The sequence below is a fragment of the Polypterus senegalus genome, chromosome 7 (assembly GCF_016835505.1).
Source record: "Polypterus senegalus isolate Bchr_013 chromosome 7, ASM1683550v1, whole genome shotgun sequence".
Lineage (NCBI taxonomy): Eukaryota > Metazoa > Chordata > Cladistia > Polypteriformes > Polypteridae > Polypterus > Polypterus senegalus.
This window is the reverse complement of record NC_053160.1, coordinates 26,218,706-26,239,016: the sequence shown is the minus strand read 5'-3', so window position 1 is coordinate 26,239,016 and position 20,311 is coordinate 26,218,706. Positions and strand designations below refer to the sequence as shown.

Genomic DNA, 20,311 nt, shown 5'->3' with positions numbered 1-20,311 from the left:
ATGCCAGGCCACAAGCCTATGAAGGATAGGCTAACCTTATTGTTATGTGCCAATGCTAGTGGTGGCCTCAACATAAAGCCTCTCTTGGTTTATCACTCTGAGACCCCTAGAGTGTTCAGAAAACACAGTCATGAAGAATAGGCTAGGGGTCATATGGAGATCTAACGTAAAAGCCTGGGTAACGAGTACTTTTTCTTGAGTGGATCAGGGAGGTTTTCTGTCCTACTGTTAAGAAATATCGAGAGGACAAAGGCTTACCACTCAAGGCTCTCCTCATCATGGACAGTGCTCCTGCTCACCTAAGAGACTTGGAAGAAGAGTTGGCTGAAGAATTCCCATGGCTTACAGTAGAGTTCCTCCCATCTAATACAACTTCTCTACTGCAGCCTATGGAGCAGCAGGTTATAGCTAACTTTAAGAAACTATACATCAAGTAATTGTTCCAGAAGTGCTTCCAGATGGTTTCAGATACAGATTTAACTCTTACAGAGTTCTGGAAGGAACATTGCAACATCCTTTCCTGTGTGGGGTTAATAGAGAAATCCTGGGCCAATGTCTCTTTAAGGACACTGAGATCTGCCTGCAAGAAAGTGTGGCCTAAAATTATAGAGGAGAGAGACTTTGAAGGCTTTATGAAGGAGCCTGAGCCTGCAACTGACCCTGTGGTTGATGACTATAGCGGAGTCCATAGGCTTGCAGGTAGGGTAGACAGTGGTGATGTCGAGGAACTGGTGGAGGAACACTCAGAGGAATTGTCTACAGAGGAACTTCAGCAACTTCTGGCTGAGCAACAGAGAATGGCAGCTGAGGAGCTTTCTGAAGAGGAGGGGGAATATCAACAATCAGTGCAGCAAATTTCCTCTTCTGAAATAAAGGACATCCTGAAAAAATGGACAGAGCTACAAACATTCGTAGAGAAGACCCACCCAAGTATTAACTTGCCTAATGACAATGTCATATAATACTACAAAACTGTGTTGAAGAAACGACAGAAACAGACAACCTTAGACCAGTTTTGATTTCCGAAAAGGTTGAGACCTAGTGAGCCAGAAGCAGGTCCTAGTGGTCTACAGCCTCTCCCAAGGAGAGAAAGGACACCAGAGAGCCAGAGTCCTGATGTTCTTATGGAAGGGGGCTCTCCATACAAACAATAACCACTTTCCATTTCATTCTCCCCCTACTCCCTTCCTGCAAGCCAAAGATGTCAACTTAAATGGTGAGTACAGTATGAAATTGTTGTTTCTGGTAGGCTAGGCACTTTTTATAACTTTTTGGCTAGTATATTAGAAATATTATTGGTGTTTTGGTAAATTATGCACATTATACAACTCTTTTTTTACTATGAAAAGGTTAAGTAAGTGTTGCTGTGGGAGGTTCGGAACGCATTATGGGTATCTCCATTATTTCTTATGGGGAAAAATAGACTTGACTTACAACCAACTTGAGTTACAACCAGCCCTCACGAATGAATTGAGTTTGTAAGTAAAGGGTCCACTGTATATACAAATTGCATGTTTTTTTCAGACTCAGGTCATATGTTGACAAAGTGGGTAGACTTTTACCTCATAATTGTTATCAATGCTTCTTCTGGACAGTTTGGACTTATTGATTTAATCTGTGATTATAAATTTCCACAATTTCAGCAAATCTGCTACTACATTTGTTTGTGTTCAACTTATGTGGCCCTTTGTTTAATGAGTTGAACTGTAAATGACAAGCTCGCTGCTTTAATTCATACTACTGTAGCATTGTGTCAACCAGGGCAAGAGTCAATAATCCCTTCATAAAAATGTAAACAGCCACATTATAGTGCTGTTCTGTACTTGAGAAACACTCACCTATAAACTTTAGACAAGTGTCTGTGTTTATCAAGTGTCTTGGAGTAGGAAAACTGTCCTAACTGGCTTAAAATTCTGAGAGTGATACAAATTTGGGCCTGCTGTTAGGAGCAGGAGTAAATGCTTTTTACCACTTTTCCTAATTTAGCAAACTACTAACTTTATCTGGGTGTTGGAGAGCTCGTGTACCGTTGTAACTTGTTAGGAGCTGCCAGAAAATGGCATTCAAGCAGAAATTGACATGCAAATCACACAAGAAAGTTCTGGAAGCACTAGACAACAATGAACTTGTTAAAAGAGATGAATCTGACAGAGATGAATTAATATTTATAACAAATCTTATTCATTACATGATTGATCCATCTACATCAAGAATCCATGCGCTGTCAGTCCAAATGATTGTGCTGGTAACATTTTGGCCACTGGGAAAATGCAGCTTTCCAAAATCTATGATTTGAGTAGGTCACAACCAACCATCTCTTGAGTTTTCCACCAAACTTTGCACGCCCTTACAACATGTGAGGTAACACACAGATTATACATTTGCCCTTGACTGTATGTGAGCTGATATTAAAGCAGCTGCATTTCTGCAAATCGACATGCACATAAAGATCATTACTCTAAGTGTGGATGAGCAAGCATAAGTAAATCACAAGCAATATCACACTATCAATGCACAACTGGTCACGGATGCAAACTGTACTGTAGTAGCCAGAACATTACCCTGAAGAGAAGAGGGGCTGGATGGGTGATTGAGAGTGAAATGTCACACAGGTATACTGAGCTCCGCATTCCACAAACCCCTGGAACATCTGTGTTACATTTTACAAGCACAAGAAGATTCAGGAAGGCAGGCGGAGACAACTGGAGTATTAGATAAATAAAACCTCACGGAAGACAAGAGGCGTTCACAGAGTGGGCCATGGCAAACAACTCTGGAAGATGACCGGAACACTGGAAGGATGAACATGACTTATAGCCATGGCCAGTTTCAATAACTTTATGAGGTGCTTTCTGTGGCCATAAGTAGGAGTGTGATTCTTCTGAAAGTACGGCTGTAGATCATTAACTATTACATAAACATGCCTGTAATTGGGCTTAACTTTTATTTGCTACGTGTGACTCAGTCTTTCCATCTCAGTGCTCGACACTGTTTTACTACTGAAATTATTCTGATCAAGTAGCAACAATTTTGTGCAACTCAGTGCAGTATTTTACCTTATTATGTTTTCTTTCTTGTTCTTCTCCTACTACTGTGAATATTATTATTATTATTACCTTCTCCTTTGTGGTGAAGCCTTAGCACTAATATTAGAAAACTACAAAATATTATCATAAATGGCAATTTACAGCAAGGGATGCCATAAAATCATGATGTTATTCATTCTCAGACGTGAATTCCTACTCTTAGCTTGGGACTGGGATTGGGACTAGGATGCTTTGTAAAAACTTCTCACTTCCTATTCTGAAGTAGGACAAATTCTTACCCTAAAATGACTTTTCGTATAATTCCAAGAAATAATTCTGGGACACTTGATAAAAACGGGCCCAGGTCAGTTATTAGTGTGAATCAATTTATTTGGTCTCCAACCTAAACTTTAGTATAGCTGTAAATTATTAATCATATACCTATAATAATTTCTGAATGTTACTAGTGTCAATCCTTATCTTTTATCCCCAGATATTAAAGTATTTATCCATATTTCCGTATGACGATGTAAGAAACTATTTGGCACAGGTCATTAAGTTCTTACCTTGGCTTCAATCTCACTGATACTATACAGAGGTGGCCTCCCTTGAGTCAAAAGTATTCGGTTTACTGCTTCACTTGATTTTCTTCCAGGTAGGTAAAAGTTTAATGGGAATGGTATCCTAGATGCAAACCATGGTCTGGTAACATTGGAGTAATTTTCAGCATCCACCCAAAATGTATGCAACTGAAAGATAAAATTATAACGAACACATAATAAACTAATATTTAATTTTTGTCAATATAGATTGGAAGCCAAGTACAGTAATATTTTACCATTTTTTTGTGCACAATGCCCCATCTTGACCAAACATACAAAGAAAATAAAGTCTACCTAACCTAAGTAATTAAACTAATTGTTTAGGAAAGATGGAGCACAAATAATTAAGTCTCTTACATTTGTTTAATTAATAACAATACTCAATTTTTATGTGACCAAATCTGCATATCTTTGGAAGGAAACCGGAGCACAATGTGGAAACCCAGCAGGAAAACATGTAAACTCCAGGCAGGGAATATCAGTGACATGACTCCCTGCAACACAGCCGCGCTAACAGTCCGCCACCGTGTCATCCTAATGTGTGTAATTATTAACAGTATTCATTATTTAAACAAAATTACCGATCTGTAAAATATAGCATACATACAGTGGCATCATACTACTGAAATAAGTACGTACATCAGTTTTGATTAGCACAGGGAAGCCACCTACCAAATTTCGTGAAGATGGGGCCATAAATAAGAAAGTTCAACATGGCGAACATTGTCAACCGTTATGACCATTACGTGTAGAATTTTGAAACGAAACCTGCTTAACTTTTGTAAGTAAGCTGTAAGGAATGAGCCTGCCAAATTTCAGCCTTCTACCTACACGGGAAGTTGGAGAATTAGTGACGTTGGAAAGTTCAATATGGCGGTCGACAGTGGCGCCATACCGCGAAATAAGTATGTACATTGGTTTCGGTTAGCGCAGGGAAGCCGCCTACCAAATTTCGTGAAGATGGGGCCATAAATAAGAAAGTTCAACATGGCAGACATTGTTGACCGTTATGACCGTTACGGGTAGAATTTTGTAAGTAAGCTGTAAGGAATGAGCATGCCAAATTTCAGCCTTCTACCTACACGGGAAGTTGGAGAATTAGTGATGAGTGAGTGAGTGCTTTGCCTTTTATTAGTATAGATAAATCTAAGGATTCTAAATGTGGAGAGAGTTGGAATATCATACATTTAATGTGCTCAGTGTGGCGATGTATTGCTGTTTGCCGCTGCTGTCAGTACCGGAGGAAGCCCTAGAAAAAAGGACGGCATAAAAGATGTTATGTGAGACTTTTAAAATGTTTCGTGTCATTACGATCGGGAATATGCGACGCTTGAATATTGGAGCACCACAAATGCATCTGTATGTCAACATTTTGCTTCACCGGGTATACTGAATTTCTGTTTGAGTACATTTTGTTCAAACAGCTAATGCACTTTAAAAACACGGCCTGCTTTAGTTTTATTAGTCTATGTTTTATTTATCATCTTCTTTTCATTTGTTTATTTTATAGAAATTTCTAATTGTGCAAATGTGGCACAGGTTTCACACTAGAAAAGTAAATTTTATTACTAACTAGCAAAATACCCGCGCTTCGCAGCGGAGAAGTAGTGTGTTAAAGAAGCAATGAAAAGAAAAGGAAACATTTTGAAAATAACGTAACCTGATTGTCAATGTAATTGTTTTGTCACTGTTGTGAGTGATGAGTGTTGTTGTCATATATATAGATATATATATATATATATATATATTTACACACACACACATAAACATATATATATATATATATATATATCTATACATATACACATATATACATACATATATATATCTACATATATACACACACATATATACACACATACATACATACACACACACACATATATACACACAAATATATATATATATATATATATATATATATACATACATACATACACACACACATATATAAACATATATATACATATACATACATATCTACATATATACACACACAGCTATTTCAGTATCAGTGCAATACGCTGTTTGTTAAAACAGTTGACTCCGCTCTTACGTGCAATAACAAATCAAATCATTCAGTTGTCTTTGCTCATATGTCATTTTAGAGCTGGACGCCTGGCATCTTTTTGGCCACAAGTTCGTTTATGTTTGGTGTGAGGTTCTGTGTTGTGGAGATTCTCAGGATGGACTGCAGGTGCTCATCAGTGAGGCGACTCCTGTGTGCTGTTTTGTTAGTCTTTATCACTGAGAAGAGCTTCTCACACAGATATGTGCTACCAAACATGCACAAGGTTCGAGCCGCATGTAGACGGACTTTTTTTGTTCTTCAAAGTCACCAAAGCGCCGTGCAAACTCAGTGCGCAATAACTCTAGCCGCAATAACTTGCAGCATCATAAGGTAGACTTGATTAACGCGGTAAGTGTTGGCAAGGCAGCTGAAGCGCTGCATTATGGGATCTGTAGTTTATTGTGTTACCAGCGCTTCATATACCGGGCCATTAATAACAATAATACAGTATATAAAATGATCTGCGGGCGGATATAATTACGCCGGGCGGATGTGGCCCGGCCCTTGAGTTTGACACATATGGACTAAATAGAACTTGAAAAGATATATTTTTCAAATGTGATCGCACAATTCAGATAGAGTTGACGCACTACAGCCTGCATGCCTCAATGAGTCATCCTCCCTCGCTCTTACTTTTTACCGTTCATCTAATGAATACACTGAGTATGGCTTTACCAAAACAATCATTGATGGCGAATAAAGTATCCATTATTCGAGTATCTAGATCGGGATATATATATATACATATATATATACCAGCGTATCAGCGAGAAGTAGTGTGTTAAAAAGCTAGAAAAGAAAAGGGAACATTTTAAAAATAACGTAACATGACTGTCAATATACAGTATTTGTTTTGTGAGTGTTACTGAGTGTTGCTGTCATCAAGGATTTGATTATCATTATTTCTTTCAATCAGGTTCGTATTTGTAGGATGTGTTGTGTTCAAGTTACATTCCGTGTTTGTCAATCGTTGTAAAGATGACAGGTTTCATTCATCGATTCGTTTCTTACTGCATCAATAAACAGCTCGTCTTCTTCTTTATCTGAGACCTGACACACTGCATGCACGGGTTTTTACACTGTCTTCCTTTAGCGGGACATTGACTTTTCCAACGTGTGCTTTGTTTCCGCAGTAGCTGGATTTATGAATATGCTTGTAAGTATCAGGCGCTTCATATTTTTGCTGCCTTTTCAATTGTGTAATTGGTTTTGTTCAGCTCTTTGGAACTGTTGCTTTTATCTGTGCACTGCGTCAGTTCACGTGAGCCACTCGGTGTACATGCATCGAAGGTTCCCAGCTGTGCTGGTGCCATCTCGTGCTATGTCCATAGCTGTATTTAATGTTACCTTAGTCCTGGCACTTAAAACTTTCTCTCACAGTTTCACTGAGTTTGTGTCAAACACCACCCTGACCATCTCATCTTCCTCTCCATAAGCACAGTCCTTCACCCGTGAATATTTACCCGTGGCAGTTTGCTATTGGATTGCCGCTGACGGACGGCCTTATATGGGCAGGCACTAAATTACAAACGCCAGCGGCAGCCTGTCTATGAACTTAATTTAAAGTGTAGGTTTACATCGTGCTTTGTTTCCGAAGTAGCAGAACTCATGAATATGGTTGTATATGTCACTCGCTCGCTTCTTATTGTTTCGCTGCCTTCTCAATTATATAATGCATGTTTTCTTCAGCGCTTTTTTGAGGTCTTCCTGGTTTTCTATGTACTGCGTGATTACGTGGGAGGCGTGATGATGTCACACGAAACTCCGCCCCCACGGCGTTGAAGCTCATCTCCATTACAGTAAATGGAGAAAACTGCTTCCAGTTATGACCATTACGCGTAGAATTTCGATATAAAACCTGCCCAACTTTTGTAAGGAAGCTGTAAGGAATGAACCTGCCAAATTTCAGCCTTCCACCCACACGGGAAGTTGGAGAATTAGTGATGAGTCAGTGAGTGAGTGAGTGAGTGAGTGAGTGAGGGCTTTGCCTTTTATTAGTATAGATGATTCAAGAATAACATTTCTTTGGCAAATACATTTGTTTATATGACATTTTACTTTGATTTATCTTATTCTTTTGAAAATTGCAAATAGACGATTAAGTATAGCACTTTCTATTGTTATGTTATACATGCTTTCCTTATGATCTTTAAATCTGTAAATAAAAAAATACTAATAATGATATAATTATTATGTTAAGAGTTCTGAGAACATGAATATTATTTCAAGGGTTCCAGAAGGGCAAAAAGGTTGGGAAACACGGATCTAGAGTATCATCAACTGAAATTTACATTTCATACAAAATGCATAAGCACTGACATTTTATACTATACAATATCATACATAAACAGCAGTGATGCCTTTATTTATTCAGAACTTACATTGCTGTGTCTAAACACACCTGTTAAAAAAAGACTCTTAAAATACCAACTTCTAATTTACATTACCAATGCTGGATACAGCTTTTCTTCAAGTAGTGCAATAAATGCCAAGGTATCGGCTCCCTGCTTTGCAGACAAGTCATAGTCAGCATTGTATTTCTGTAAAAAGAATAAAACACCATAAAAGAAAGTTTAAGATATCTGACACTTGTGCGTTTAGTACAAACTAGCCAAAGCCCGCCGTAGCATACGGTGGTGTAAGTATAGGAATGGAAAACGGTGAGAAAGGAATTCAGGAATCAAGAAGAAATAAATACTTCTTGAAAGACACAGTTGTGAACAGGTGTTTTGGTGGGGACGACAGATCGAAAAGATCTAACCCTAGAAAAAGCCATGTACAAATGACCGTGGCTGAAGACTGGTTGTTAGAATTATTGTGAAAAGTAAACAGCATGTGGGTATGAGGAAGGCCACGCTTCAGAAATTTGATTACGTACATATATTCAATAGCAACCTCAAAAAGATGTTGTTGTAGAATGTCTCTAAGTAATTCCTGCAGCTTAATCCAAAAGACTTGTACTACAATATCAGGTCTGTGCTCTGGTCTTTGGGCATCCGACAGTGCATGTAGAATTTCCGGCCAAGCAGGATTACATGTGAAAGTGATAAATAAATGAGGCTGTTCGAATTTATGTACTATGGTCATGGCTTCCTGATAGTTTTGTTGCATGTATCTTGGACTTCCTGGAAATGTAGACAAAATGATCATATTACCGTCCACATGTACATTGTTATTTTCAGCGTTTGCTTGCAGTGCATCTGACAGTCCTTTGTATTGTTCCACGCGCAAATCTTGTTGATCTAATCTGAGATAGTTGAGACGTGCGACCTCCGTTTTAACATACGCATCTACGACGTACTGTTGGAATAGTTCGCTGCTGGAGTGCAAATTACTAAATGTATTCCTCATTACTAATCTGTACACATAAAATTGGCATTGAGTAAGCCTTCTTTGCTTGGCGGTTCTTTTATCGGGAACATGTTGTAAATCTTTGTGCAAGCCATTGTCTCCGTAAGGGAATAAAAGAGGGTAAACCATAAGATTGCAATTCATATTGAGCGTGGAAATCTGTTTACAGGAGTTGCCTATGGGGTAGATGCAAACGTACTTCAGAAACTCGCCGAGAAATGCTGTGTCGGCTGCATGTGGGCGGGACCGGTTTTGAAGAGGAGCCACTGGCAGCATTTGGAAGGGTTTGGAAGAGGACGAATAGGAATCGAGAAATGTCGTGTCGGCGGAACTGATTTTGAGGTGGAAGCAGGATGAACCAGAAAAGAAATATATATAAGAGATAAACATACTTTAGTCACATATATTCAGAATGGTTCATACGTTTTCAACAGATCACAAATAAAATCATTCAAAATATGTACTGCTAAAATATATTATCAATCATATGTAAATCTTTAAGTACTTATAAATGTTATATGTGGGCATGCAGAACATTATGACCATTTTAGTTTCCTAAAATGTTAAAATATTCTATGATGTAATTTGCATTTCTGAATATATTGTAACTTCTTTTACCTTTTTAACAGATACATACAACGGCTATTATTTATAATGTCAACCACTAGGGTTGCATGGGTATACTGGTATTGACAAAGTACCAACAAAACCCTATTGTTGATTTTAATTAAAAGCAAGTAACATTCCATACAGTTAAGTCAAATGTAACAAACCAAAATTCAACCCTTACCCAAAATTGTTATGTTGGCACATATGGTTATTGAGGTAGAAAAGATAAATAAAAAATAGCATTGCTTTCTCTGCCCAACATCCCACCCCACAAAAGGACCAAGTTGCAAGCACAATCTTCTTTGTTTGCCAGAGCACGGTATGACTAATGATCGTGTTTCAAAAGGATGTCAGGATCAGTGTGGTTAGCTCTTTTTTTCGGATTCATTCAGAGAACTAAAAATGTAAAACTGACCCTCAATAACCACTTCAAATTTGGCAGGGAACAAGAGGGTGAATCTGATTTCAGCTCTGCATAGACACTATTAAATGCTGTAAAATGTGGTGCGCTTAGCAGCTGTTGAAGAGGAGAAACCTGGGAAAATACAAATATGGTTATTTTCAAATATAGTCTCTTCTTTCAGTCTGAGAAGGGATATGAAGTTTTCTTCAGCTTGTAGTTTGTTGAAACACACAAATAGGCTTCTTAGTTTTGAGGCATTCAAACCAAGTATACAAGACACTGTTGAACTCTTGGTGTCCGATTTGAAGTCTCCAGTTATTTTGGAGAATAGTTACGCTGTAAATTTTACTGGGTTTGGACTTTCATGTTTTTCAGGGAGATATTCGATTCTGATGTTGTTCCTTCTATATCTATCTTCCAGAGCAGCCAGTTTGGCAGCGAGCACTTTGAATTCTAATTTTTCAACCGTTTTTTTTTTTTTGTCAGCAGCATATGTTGATTGTTCAATCATTTCAATACGAGTCATAAAAGTTTGCTTAACATCTTAAATCTGAGCAGCAAGTACTCTAATTTTACTCTCTAACTTACTTATGTTTTTCTGTATTTTTTATCAATTTTTTCTAGAACTTCTTTAAAGACTGTAATAAACTTAGTACTTAAGCATTTCTCCATGTCTTTTATATCCTGATGCTGTTTCTCATTTTTCTTGTTTAGGTCCTTTATTTATTTCTTTACATACCTTATATCCTTCTTTATATCATTTATGTCATCCCCGTGTGGTAATCATTACCTTCAGCTTGGACAGTGCGTTACATTCTTCTCCCGTGCTCCGTATATGGGGTTGCGAGTCCAGTTGGGGTTGATGGTGCTGGCTCATGGAGGGTATTAGCTGCAGTTGACATCGAGGATTAAAAGGTCATGCCCAGTTCCAATAATCCTCCTGGAATTGACGAATCCTCTGCTTGGGTCCCAGTAAAAGTACTTATTTTCTTATTTGGGTCCTCAGATTAAAAACTAACAAACCCTGCTCTAGAGAATTCAAGGAGGAAACTGCTGCTTGTAACAAGACAGTGAAACACACTGTAGACTCAGTGTGGGACAATCCTCCTAAACTAACCCTTACCTTTTGATGTGCTTTAGTCTGTATGGTGAACAAACCACCATAACCCCCCAATTATCGACACGCTGCAGACTAAACGAGAAACATCAAATTTTGATGCACCGGAGAATTCAAATGGAAACCATAGCTTGTAGCAAAATAGGGAGGCATGTGATTATGCAGCACAACTAGTGTAACAGAAGTTTGTGCAACGTACCGGGTACAATCATGACCATGTAACTAGCAGGTAGGAATTGGAGGAATGACATTGTGGAGAGTTATGCATTATTTGCTTCAGTGCTGTTTCAGTACTAGTACTGAGGTCTAAAAGCTGGTATTGATACTGAGGTCAAACAATTCCTGTAGAGGATATAGACTTTTTTCCAAAAATTACATAATTTGCCAATACAGTATGTTCCATTTTAAGAAATTTGCCTTTTTTATGGTCATTCGCATATAATGCATTAAGCATCTATTGTGAAAGTCAACATTTGTCCACATGAAACAACTCATTTCCACATGGACCAGTTTTGTTGAGATGTGCCGCAATTATTCTTCAAAGAAATTTGTTGAGAGTTCAATTCTGATTCAGATATCTCAAACAGAATGCACTGTACAAAGTTTTAAAATTTCAAAATCTCCCATTGGAAGGCACTGCAGAATTTGCGAGCTCATCCATCTTAAAACGGAGAGTCGTTCTGTGCGACTTCAACTAGGAATTAGTTTACTGTTTCAATTTTACCTTGAGAGGTGTTGCTTGAACTTGTATAATTTCCTGCTTTAGGCAAGTTAAATGACCGAATACAAAAAAGTCAGTTCTCTGGAAATAAATGGAAGAGTAAAACAATTATAAGCTCAAGTCTCAGGCAAATACTAACCTGCTTTCTAAGATGGTTGAGAATTTCTACATGCCCTGTCACAACAGTTTCTTCCAAAACCAATGCCGGGATAGTTCCTACCAAAAATAAACATTTCAGTTTGAGTTACAGACACTCCCATTGGGCCGTTTCTTTTTCCTAAAAACAATTAAAGTATTTATCACTTACAGTACATACACACTCACAATAGGCCAATACTTAGATTTATTATATATGCAGCATGTTGTGCATGCAGGCAGCTACCAATTACTACTAAAACAGAATCTCTAGGATTTCCTACAGTAAATCTATCTCTTCAGACACTCCCGTATGTGTTTTTCATTTTAGAAAGATTACCTAATTTACAAAGCCGAATGGATGTTTGTCCAGTATGCAGATCCCTAACTGTTAACCAGTCTCCCTCCAAATTTGTTTCCCATTTGTATTGGGAACACCACAGGATATGTTTTGTTCCAAAATTGAGATGGTATTCCTAACCCGGGTAGTGCCAAGTACCCCTGCTAGCTCCAAATATGTAAGAAATGACAAAGATAGTATAAAACATGCATACAGAAGCAATGCTTACCTGGGTGTCAATACTAATATCGCGACAAGAATGTAATAATCAAATATAGTCTCTAAGCAGGATTAAACAAATATTCTAATTCTTCTTGCTCAGTAAAGAAACTAAACGTAATTTTTATTTACCTGTTAAAGTCTTCCACGTACAGTCAACTACATGTATTTTCAAGTCAGCACCAGAAAACTTGGCATATGCCTAAGAAAGAAAATGATGAATGTCAAATCATGTTGTAATGCATTAAATATGTATTTTGCAATATATATTACACAATACCTTTCTACAGGAAGACCATCCTTAACACCTGCACCTCCACTCTACATTCCCATGCTGTCTACCTCAGCTAACCTTCCGAGTAAAAACCTGGAGAAAGCTCTACACTAGCATGTCAGTTGGGCCTGATGACACCATCTTAAGTTTGCTTTAAGGATGTTTTAGACAGCTCTGTAGGGCCCTTCAACATCTATTCAACCATACTTTGAACCTGCAGATGGTACCAGAATTATGGATGATACCTGGAATAGTTGTGGTACTTAAAATGAGTGCTTTATCAATATGAGAGACTGTAGTCTGGTAGGTTTTACATAACACTTAATGAATTAACATTTGGGAGACTGGATCTGAGAAAAAAATACAACCACTTGTTACAGAAGTACATATGCGGTAGATGATGCTTTAATCTGAATTTGCCACAGAGTCCATTTCTACCTATACAAAGCTGGCATTATGGATATTCAGATTTGTTTTTTTTACTTCTCTGGAATTTTTAACACTATTCTGTCTTTCCAGTTGGGGAATATGCTCAAAACGATGCAGGCAGATGCTGCACAGTGTCCTGGGTCATACACTTTCAAACTGACAGGGGACATATTGTTAGACTTTAGGACAACTTATTAGAAATGGTGGCCAGCAACACAGGGACACTCTAGACAAGTGTCACGTTTCCCTTCCCCTTCATTTTCTACAAGAAACATTTTAAGTACAACTGTAATTTATTCAATAAGTTCCAAAATGACTTTATTATATGCTGTACTGAGAACAGAAATGAGACTGAGTATCGGAAGGTGGTAGAGAACACTGTCATGTGATGCAAGAACCACCACCTGGAATTGAACATTGCCACAGAAAAGGAGTTGGTGAAGAACTTCTGGTGTGCCAGTGTGTACCCAAGACCATCATATGCCGTTATGGGGCACTAGGTTGAGGTGTTGCAGACTTAAAATACTAGGGGAGCCACCGGAAGTTTAGATTGGGTTGAATAACAAAGAACATAGTGTATCATAACGGAAAGAGGAGGCTCTTCATTCTAAGGCCACTCAGGACATTTAATGGTGCAACAGGCTACTGTGGATGTTCAATCAGTGCACAGATGTTAGTGTACCGTTGAAAACTGTGGACTTCTGAGGGAGAAATTCCAGCTCAAGGGATACTATATCAGGAAGGTAAGCTAAGTTCTGAGGCGAGACACAAAAATAACCGGACTGGGCTTGGGGCCTTCCTGGAAAACCGTCTGGAGGTCGGCCGGATGTGAACCATAGAACTATATCCTCTCCTACAAGCCCTCTCAAACTGCCGACTGGCTAGGTATATCCTGTGAATAGCCCAGTCAGTATTTGCACAACAATCGCTACACAAGTTGCCGCGATAATGTCGGGTTAAAATATAAATAAATAAAAAATAATAAAATCGAACAGCGAATCAACATCACATTTCTCACGAATTTTCTCTTTTCCCGTAAAGCAGTTTTGATCATATTTGCCCGATTTAGCTCCCTGTGATTTTTACTTGTTCCCAAAAATCAAAAGTGACCTGAATGGATGAAGTGAAGACAGAAACAGTAAGCCTGTTGAAGAACCTCAAGCAAGAAGACTTCCAGTGCTGTTTCAATCAATGGAAGATACGTATGGAGCGGTGTAGAGATTGGGAGGGGGAGTATATAGAAGGTGACAATGTTTAGAATGCTGTAATTCATCAATAAATATTTATTTTTTTACCCAATCCGGTTACTTTTGTGTCTCACCTCATATATATATATATTACAGGCCTGATATCGTTTTGGATGGCCTTTAGCCATTGGCTCTTTCTATCACTTTGTACACATAAGAGCTACTGGGGCTTTTCTGCTTGTAGTAGTCAGATGGTACAATGCCTCCTCCCATCATGCCTGTCCTCACATCAGCTTGTTATAACACACACAATGGCACACTGACAATACTTCTATTTATTATTATTGCTTTTATTATTTAACTCTTTCTGTTTAGTAATAGTTTGTACTTTGCTTTTATTTTCCATTTTTGTGCTGGAGCAATTAATTTCCCTTCAAAAATCAATAAAGTACCATCTACAGTACGTATATTATTCTAATTATCAGTTTAAAAAATTTACAAAATTAATACACCTAACTCATATGTAAATTTCTTTACCTTTTTTCAACTACATTACAACTGCATCCTTATATCATTTTAATGCACACAATTTCACCAAAATGTAGACAATTCCTAAAAAGAGTTGACTCAAACCCCTAACTCTAATGCCATCCTCAAAATCATCTAAAATTAAAAAAACATTATTATTTATTAAACATTCAAAGTTATTAGTTTTTTTAGTGTTTAAAATCTGCCCATTTTAGTGTTTAAAATCTGCCCATTAAAAATAAGAGAGATTTTAACAATGACAAATAGCGGCAGTTATACACCCACAGACACAGAACTGATCCAAAACTGTTAATAAATACAGCTCTACAGGTTGGTATCCATTTTCTTTATAAACTATTTTAATCATACTGGCCAAATCATAGGTTTTCAGGATCAGCCTTTGAGAACCCATGTGGTTTCTGGTTTTCATTTTAGGCAATCTATTAATTAGAGGCCAGGCAGTGTGGCGTAATGTCTAGGGCATTTGATTTAAAGAGAGATGGCTGCTGGTCCAATTCCATCTTCTGACTCACTTTGTAAACTTTGGGCAAGTTACTACCTATGCTCCAATTGTTAAATGTGTGTAACCAACTGTAACATAACTATTTTAAATTCTCCTAATAAAAATAGTAACTATTTCTGATATTAACTGAGCTCTTTGTTAAGTTTGATATGTAGGCTTAGCTCATAATTTGTGCAGTCAAGAATGCGAAACAGTTTCAAGTCAAGGTTCAAAAATTCACTATTATTTTCTTTATTCTGCTTAATTTTGATGGCTTAAGTTTTAGCCCTAACAATTTCAAAACAAAAAGGAACAAAGAATGAGCAGATGCAGGCAGCAATAACAAGAACATAATTAAACATCTTGGAAAAGGTACTCCTCTTCTGTCAAGCTGGAATCTCAGCCTGTTCACTGTCTGTGCCGAGTCTGCATAGTCACCACATGCCTGGGCGCTTTTTCCACACTTAACTCAGTTTACTCCTGGATGCCACAGAGGTACTCGCTTAGCTGACTGGCAAGTTCAGATTAGTTCTGTGCTCATGTCTATCATAACAGGTTTTAGCATTGGTCTCCTTTGCAAAAAAAAGACACACCTGCTTAATAAAAATGGCAAGATTTGGCCATAATAAATATACAGGATTAAATAAAAACAGCAGTAACAAAGTGTCTATCAACCATGGATGAAACTCCTTGGGCTATGGAAGACAAATACCTATAATCCTAAATTGAAAGTGTTCATACTGTAAACTATTACACATACTGTGCAACACTTCAGTCATACTGGATCAACTTAGTATCGCCCTCCAACTCATATCTCTCACATGTGACAGTAAACTTCCATACCTGATAAAACCCATCAGGATGTCGGACAACACTGGGCTGCACAAACAAATGTGTGTAACTTTACAGGTTTAGGTGTGCCGAGACCACTCCTGAAGTGGGAATATCTCTGCCACAAGCAGGTTTACCAAGATATTACATTTGGCGAAAAATGCCATTTTCAAATTTTTTTTTGGATTTTTTTTAAAAATAGTTATGTTTCTATATGGCAAAAGTATTTTTCATTCTAAGAATATTATTTGAAGTATTTTGAGCAGAAAAATAACAGTCTTCCTTTTCTTAACATTAGTTGAGGAGGAAACAACCCAGAATGAAGTATTTGCTGCACATTTTTGCGCTCAATTTATCTTTATCCCTTCTTTTCTTCTGAAAATGTAAGTTGCTATACTACGCTATATAGGTTAGCAATGATAAACACAAACTTAGTGATCGACCAAACTCATACAAGCTGTGTTTTGTTTGTTTAAAGGCCAAAATAAAAAGGTCTGAATTTATTAAAAAAGCTTTTCTTTCCATTTGTCTACTTGCACTGAACAACTCGGATTCTGTTTTCTCAGTTTATTACTTCACTTTGTTCAAAGTAAAGGCTAAAATTCCACGCTTCTCTCTTGCTAGTAAAGTCTGCCTTAATGTTCACCATTTACAGGAAGTTTAGCTCAACTACTGTAATACCTTGCGTAAAAGAATACTACAAGTAAACTACTGTAAAGCTTAGAAAAGCAGATGCATAAAAAAAAAATCTTTGTTTTGTGTGACTGGCCAATTTACTGATCACGGACTGACTGAGTCTTCAGTAGCGATAATCAGATGATTTAATCGGTGGCTGATCAATCGAATCATCACTAAAAAGACACCTCTTTATTTTCCAGAAGTTTGACACTTGCTTAGATAGATAGATAGATAGATAGATAGATAGATAGATAGATAGATAGATAGATAGATAGATAGATAGATAGATAAAGGCACTGATAGATAGATAGATAGATAGATAGATAGATAGATAGATAGATAGATAGATAGATAGATAGATAGATACTTTATTAATCCCAAGGGGAAATTCACATAATCCAGCAGCAGTATACTGATACAAAGAAACAGTATTAAATAGTAATAAAAATGAAAAAAAAATGAAAAAAATTAAATTACAATTAATGTTAGCATTTATTTTATTTTAATTTTTTTTGTTTTTTTTTTTTCATTTTTATTACTATTTAATTTAATACTGTTTCTTTGTATCAGTATACTGCTGCTGGATTATGTGAATTTCCCCTTGGAAAATAGATTTTACAGAAATATGCAAAGATGTGTTGACCCATCTATTGTCTTGACCAGGTAACAGGCAAACTAATGTTAAAAGAATACGTAGCTTTCCTTTACTTTTTTTTTTTATAAAAAAGTGTGCCACAATACAAAGACAAACTAGTTGGGGAGCTTCTTTCTTTCTTCCTGCCCAGCATGTTAGTGCAACATGTCTTTGAAAATCCATTTTCTACAGGCTCATCTGGATATGTTTCCTGATAACACGAGAACTGTCGCATATGAACATGGGGAAAGGTTCCACCAGCAGACATTACGGTGGAAAGTGAAGTGAGCCCCTGTTAGCAGACATCAGCTGGTCACTCCACGGTGAAACACCTTCAAAGGATAAGACAGGGGAAAAAAACTACCAAGTAACCACTTTTTGTAAGTAATAATTATATTTAAGATAATTATAGGTGTAATTTATCATTTTTTCAAATGTAAAAAAAATAACTTCAACAATATATTACATTTTATTCACTAAAACAGTGTTTTTCATATTCAAATAGATGTCTACTGCCAGATTGGATTGGCACCCTCTGATCTAGAAAGATGACATAACATTTTTAATGAGAGTGGTAGGGAAACATTCTTGACTGCAAATTCCCTGATGCCGGCATCACTTTATTTATAGAACAGAAAGGCTCTCAGGACCCCAACGAGTATATAAGAAGTCAACGACTCTGGAGCATATCATGCAAGATGTTAATCCTGCATTGTAATCACAGATAGGCAAACAATCCTTTGTTCAGACAAAGCTTATATAGATATGAATATACAAGAGCACCATTTTAATAATATAGCTGATAACATAAAATTATAAGCAAGCACATGCACTTTAAAAAGGTATGGTAGGATGGTGAAAACATGAATAATTGGACATATTCATGGTGCGGAGACTTGAAGGTCAGAGGCAGGGACCTAGAGAAGCATCTGCGTACTTTAAAGCAGACAAATAAAGGCAGACTAAAGCTCCTTTTATTATATTCTTATCTTGTGGCATACTTTGAAGGACAAGGTGCACACAGCCGAATGTCTCAGAACAGTACTTGCTTATTTAACACAGAACAGCCTAAGAGTCCAAGATGCTAAAGTGTTACTAAATAATTTTCGCCAAAAGTACAGTAGCTATTTTCTTTTTTTAGAGACCAGTATAACGTGCAGAGACCACACAGATAGTCTGGGCCGTGAACCAAACCAGGGCGACAGGGCCTTTAAGACAGTCCTGCTAACCACAGCATCAGCATGTCCAACCGATTCTGCTAAATAATTCACTTTCTTATCAAATTAATAAACAACTGTCCCCAAAACAAGCCACGGCACGAAACACATATAAATAATATTATTTATGTAGTATAATTACCAGGCAACGTAACTGTTACTGGGTCGGATCTGGATACACCGTTATCTCATTTGGGTGCATTTCAAAAAATGAAAGCTAAAGCACAAAGAAAACACACAAAAGTGCACACTTTAAACCAAATTATGGCTGAAGGAAAAAAAGCGTGTTATAGACAAAATGTATACATTAAGTACTGGAAAATAAACCAGCTTTTGTGCAAGTTGATAAAAAAGCAACAACGAACTATTTCAGGTGTATTTTTTTTAGTTTTCACTTATCACGAGTGCTGCGCAGGATCAGCGAAGATGAAGAATAAGTATCCATCCATCCATCCATTTTCTAACCCGCTGAATCCGAATACAGGGTCACGGGGGTCTGCTGGAGCCAATCCCAGCCAACACAGGGCACAAGGCAGGAACCAGTCCTGGGCAGGGTGCCAACCCATCGTAGATGAAGAATAAGTAATTAAATAAAATGAAACTATAACATATTCACCCCACACACACACATACATACACATACATCCATCCATCCATTTCCTAACATACATAACGGAATATCTTCTAACTGGCACGACGTGTTAAAAGATGTAGCTGTACGGCTCTGACTAAACAAAAACCTCAAAGCGAATGTAAAACAATTCGAACCTATGACAGAACTCACACACAACCGCCAAGCGGATCTGAGCAACAAACTGAAAAGTGCAGGTAGACACAGCTATCGTTACTTGCGTCTCAGCATTTATTTAACAGGTCACTAAACAGAAACCTTAAGGTCATTTTAAGTCCACCGTGACCCACACATAGCACAATAACAGAAGTCTCACAGCACTTCTAGCCAATTACAGTGTGTCCTTGCTTAGCGGTCAATTTCTCCAAAAAAAAAAAGTCGACGGAAACGTGCTTCGTATGTTTAAATGTTTTAACACATAGGAAGAAACCGTTACCAGGACAATAAGAGTCTCCGTGTGCACTGAGGGTAAACCCCAACCTGCTCCCCAGCAGCGAAGCTCCATGGGCGCAGCCATGTTCTTCAATGCGCGCATGCGCACAATGGATAGACGCGCGTGCACTGCGCTGGTGGTCCTCTGCTGCTTGCGTTATAGCGATAAACATGCAGCTCGTTTACTCCCGAATGTTTAAAATAGTTAACCGTATGACTGCACAAAGTAAAACACGAGAAAATGTCGTTGATTATATGTTTAAAATTGCGTTGATTATATAAATAAATATTCGGTCTTTCTGCATAAAATCTATCTATCTATATATCTATCTATCTATCTATCTATCTATCTATCTATCTATCTATCTATCTAT

The 20,311-nt window shown here is 37.5% G+C and overlaps 1 protein-coding gene across 6 annotated transcripts in view; it reads right to left on the bottom strand.

Moving 5' to 3' along the window:
* mtx3 (metaxin 3) overlaps positions 1-20,049 on the bottom strand; it is a 68,144-nt gene extending 48,095 nt beyond the window's left edge. For all 6 annotated transcript variants that reach the window (XR_005634290.1, XR_005634291.1, XR_005634289.1 and 3 more), the window contains exons 1-5: positions 19,942-20,049; positions 12,727-12,796; positions 12,040-12,116; positions 8,147-8,239; positions 3,593-3,775 (exon numbers count right to left, since the gene is read on the bottom strand). Coding sequence is in view for 1 of the 6 variants with exons in the window: in XM_039758374.1 (XP_039614308.1) it covers positions 3,593-3,775; positions 8,147-8,239; positions 12,040-12,116; positions 12,727-12,796; positions 19,942-20,040 (522 nt within the window). In the remaining 5 variants the exon portion in view is untranslated. The remainder of the gene's footprint in view (positions 1-3,592; positions 3,776-8,146; positions 8,240-12,039; positions 12,117-12,726; positions 12,797-19,941) is intronic.
* Positions 20,050-20,311: the final 262 nt, after the last annotated feature.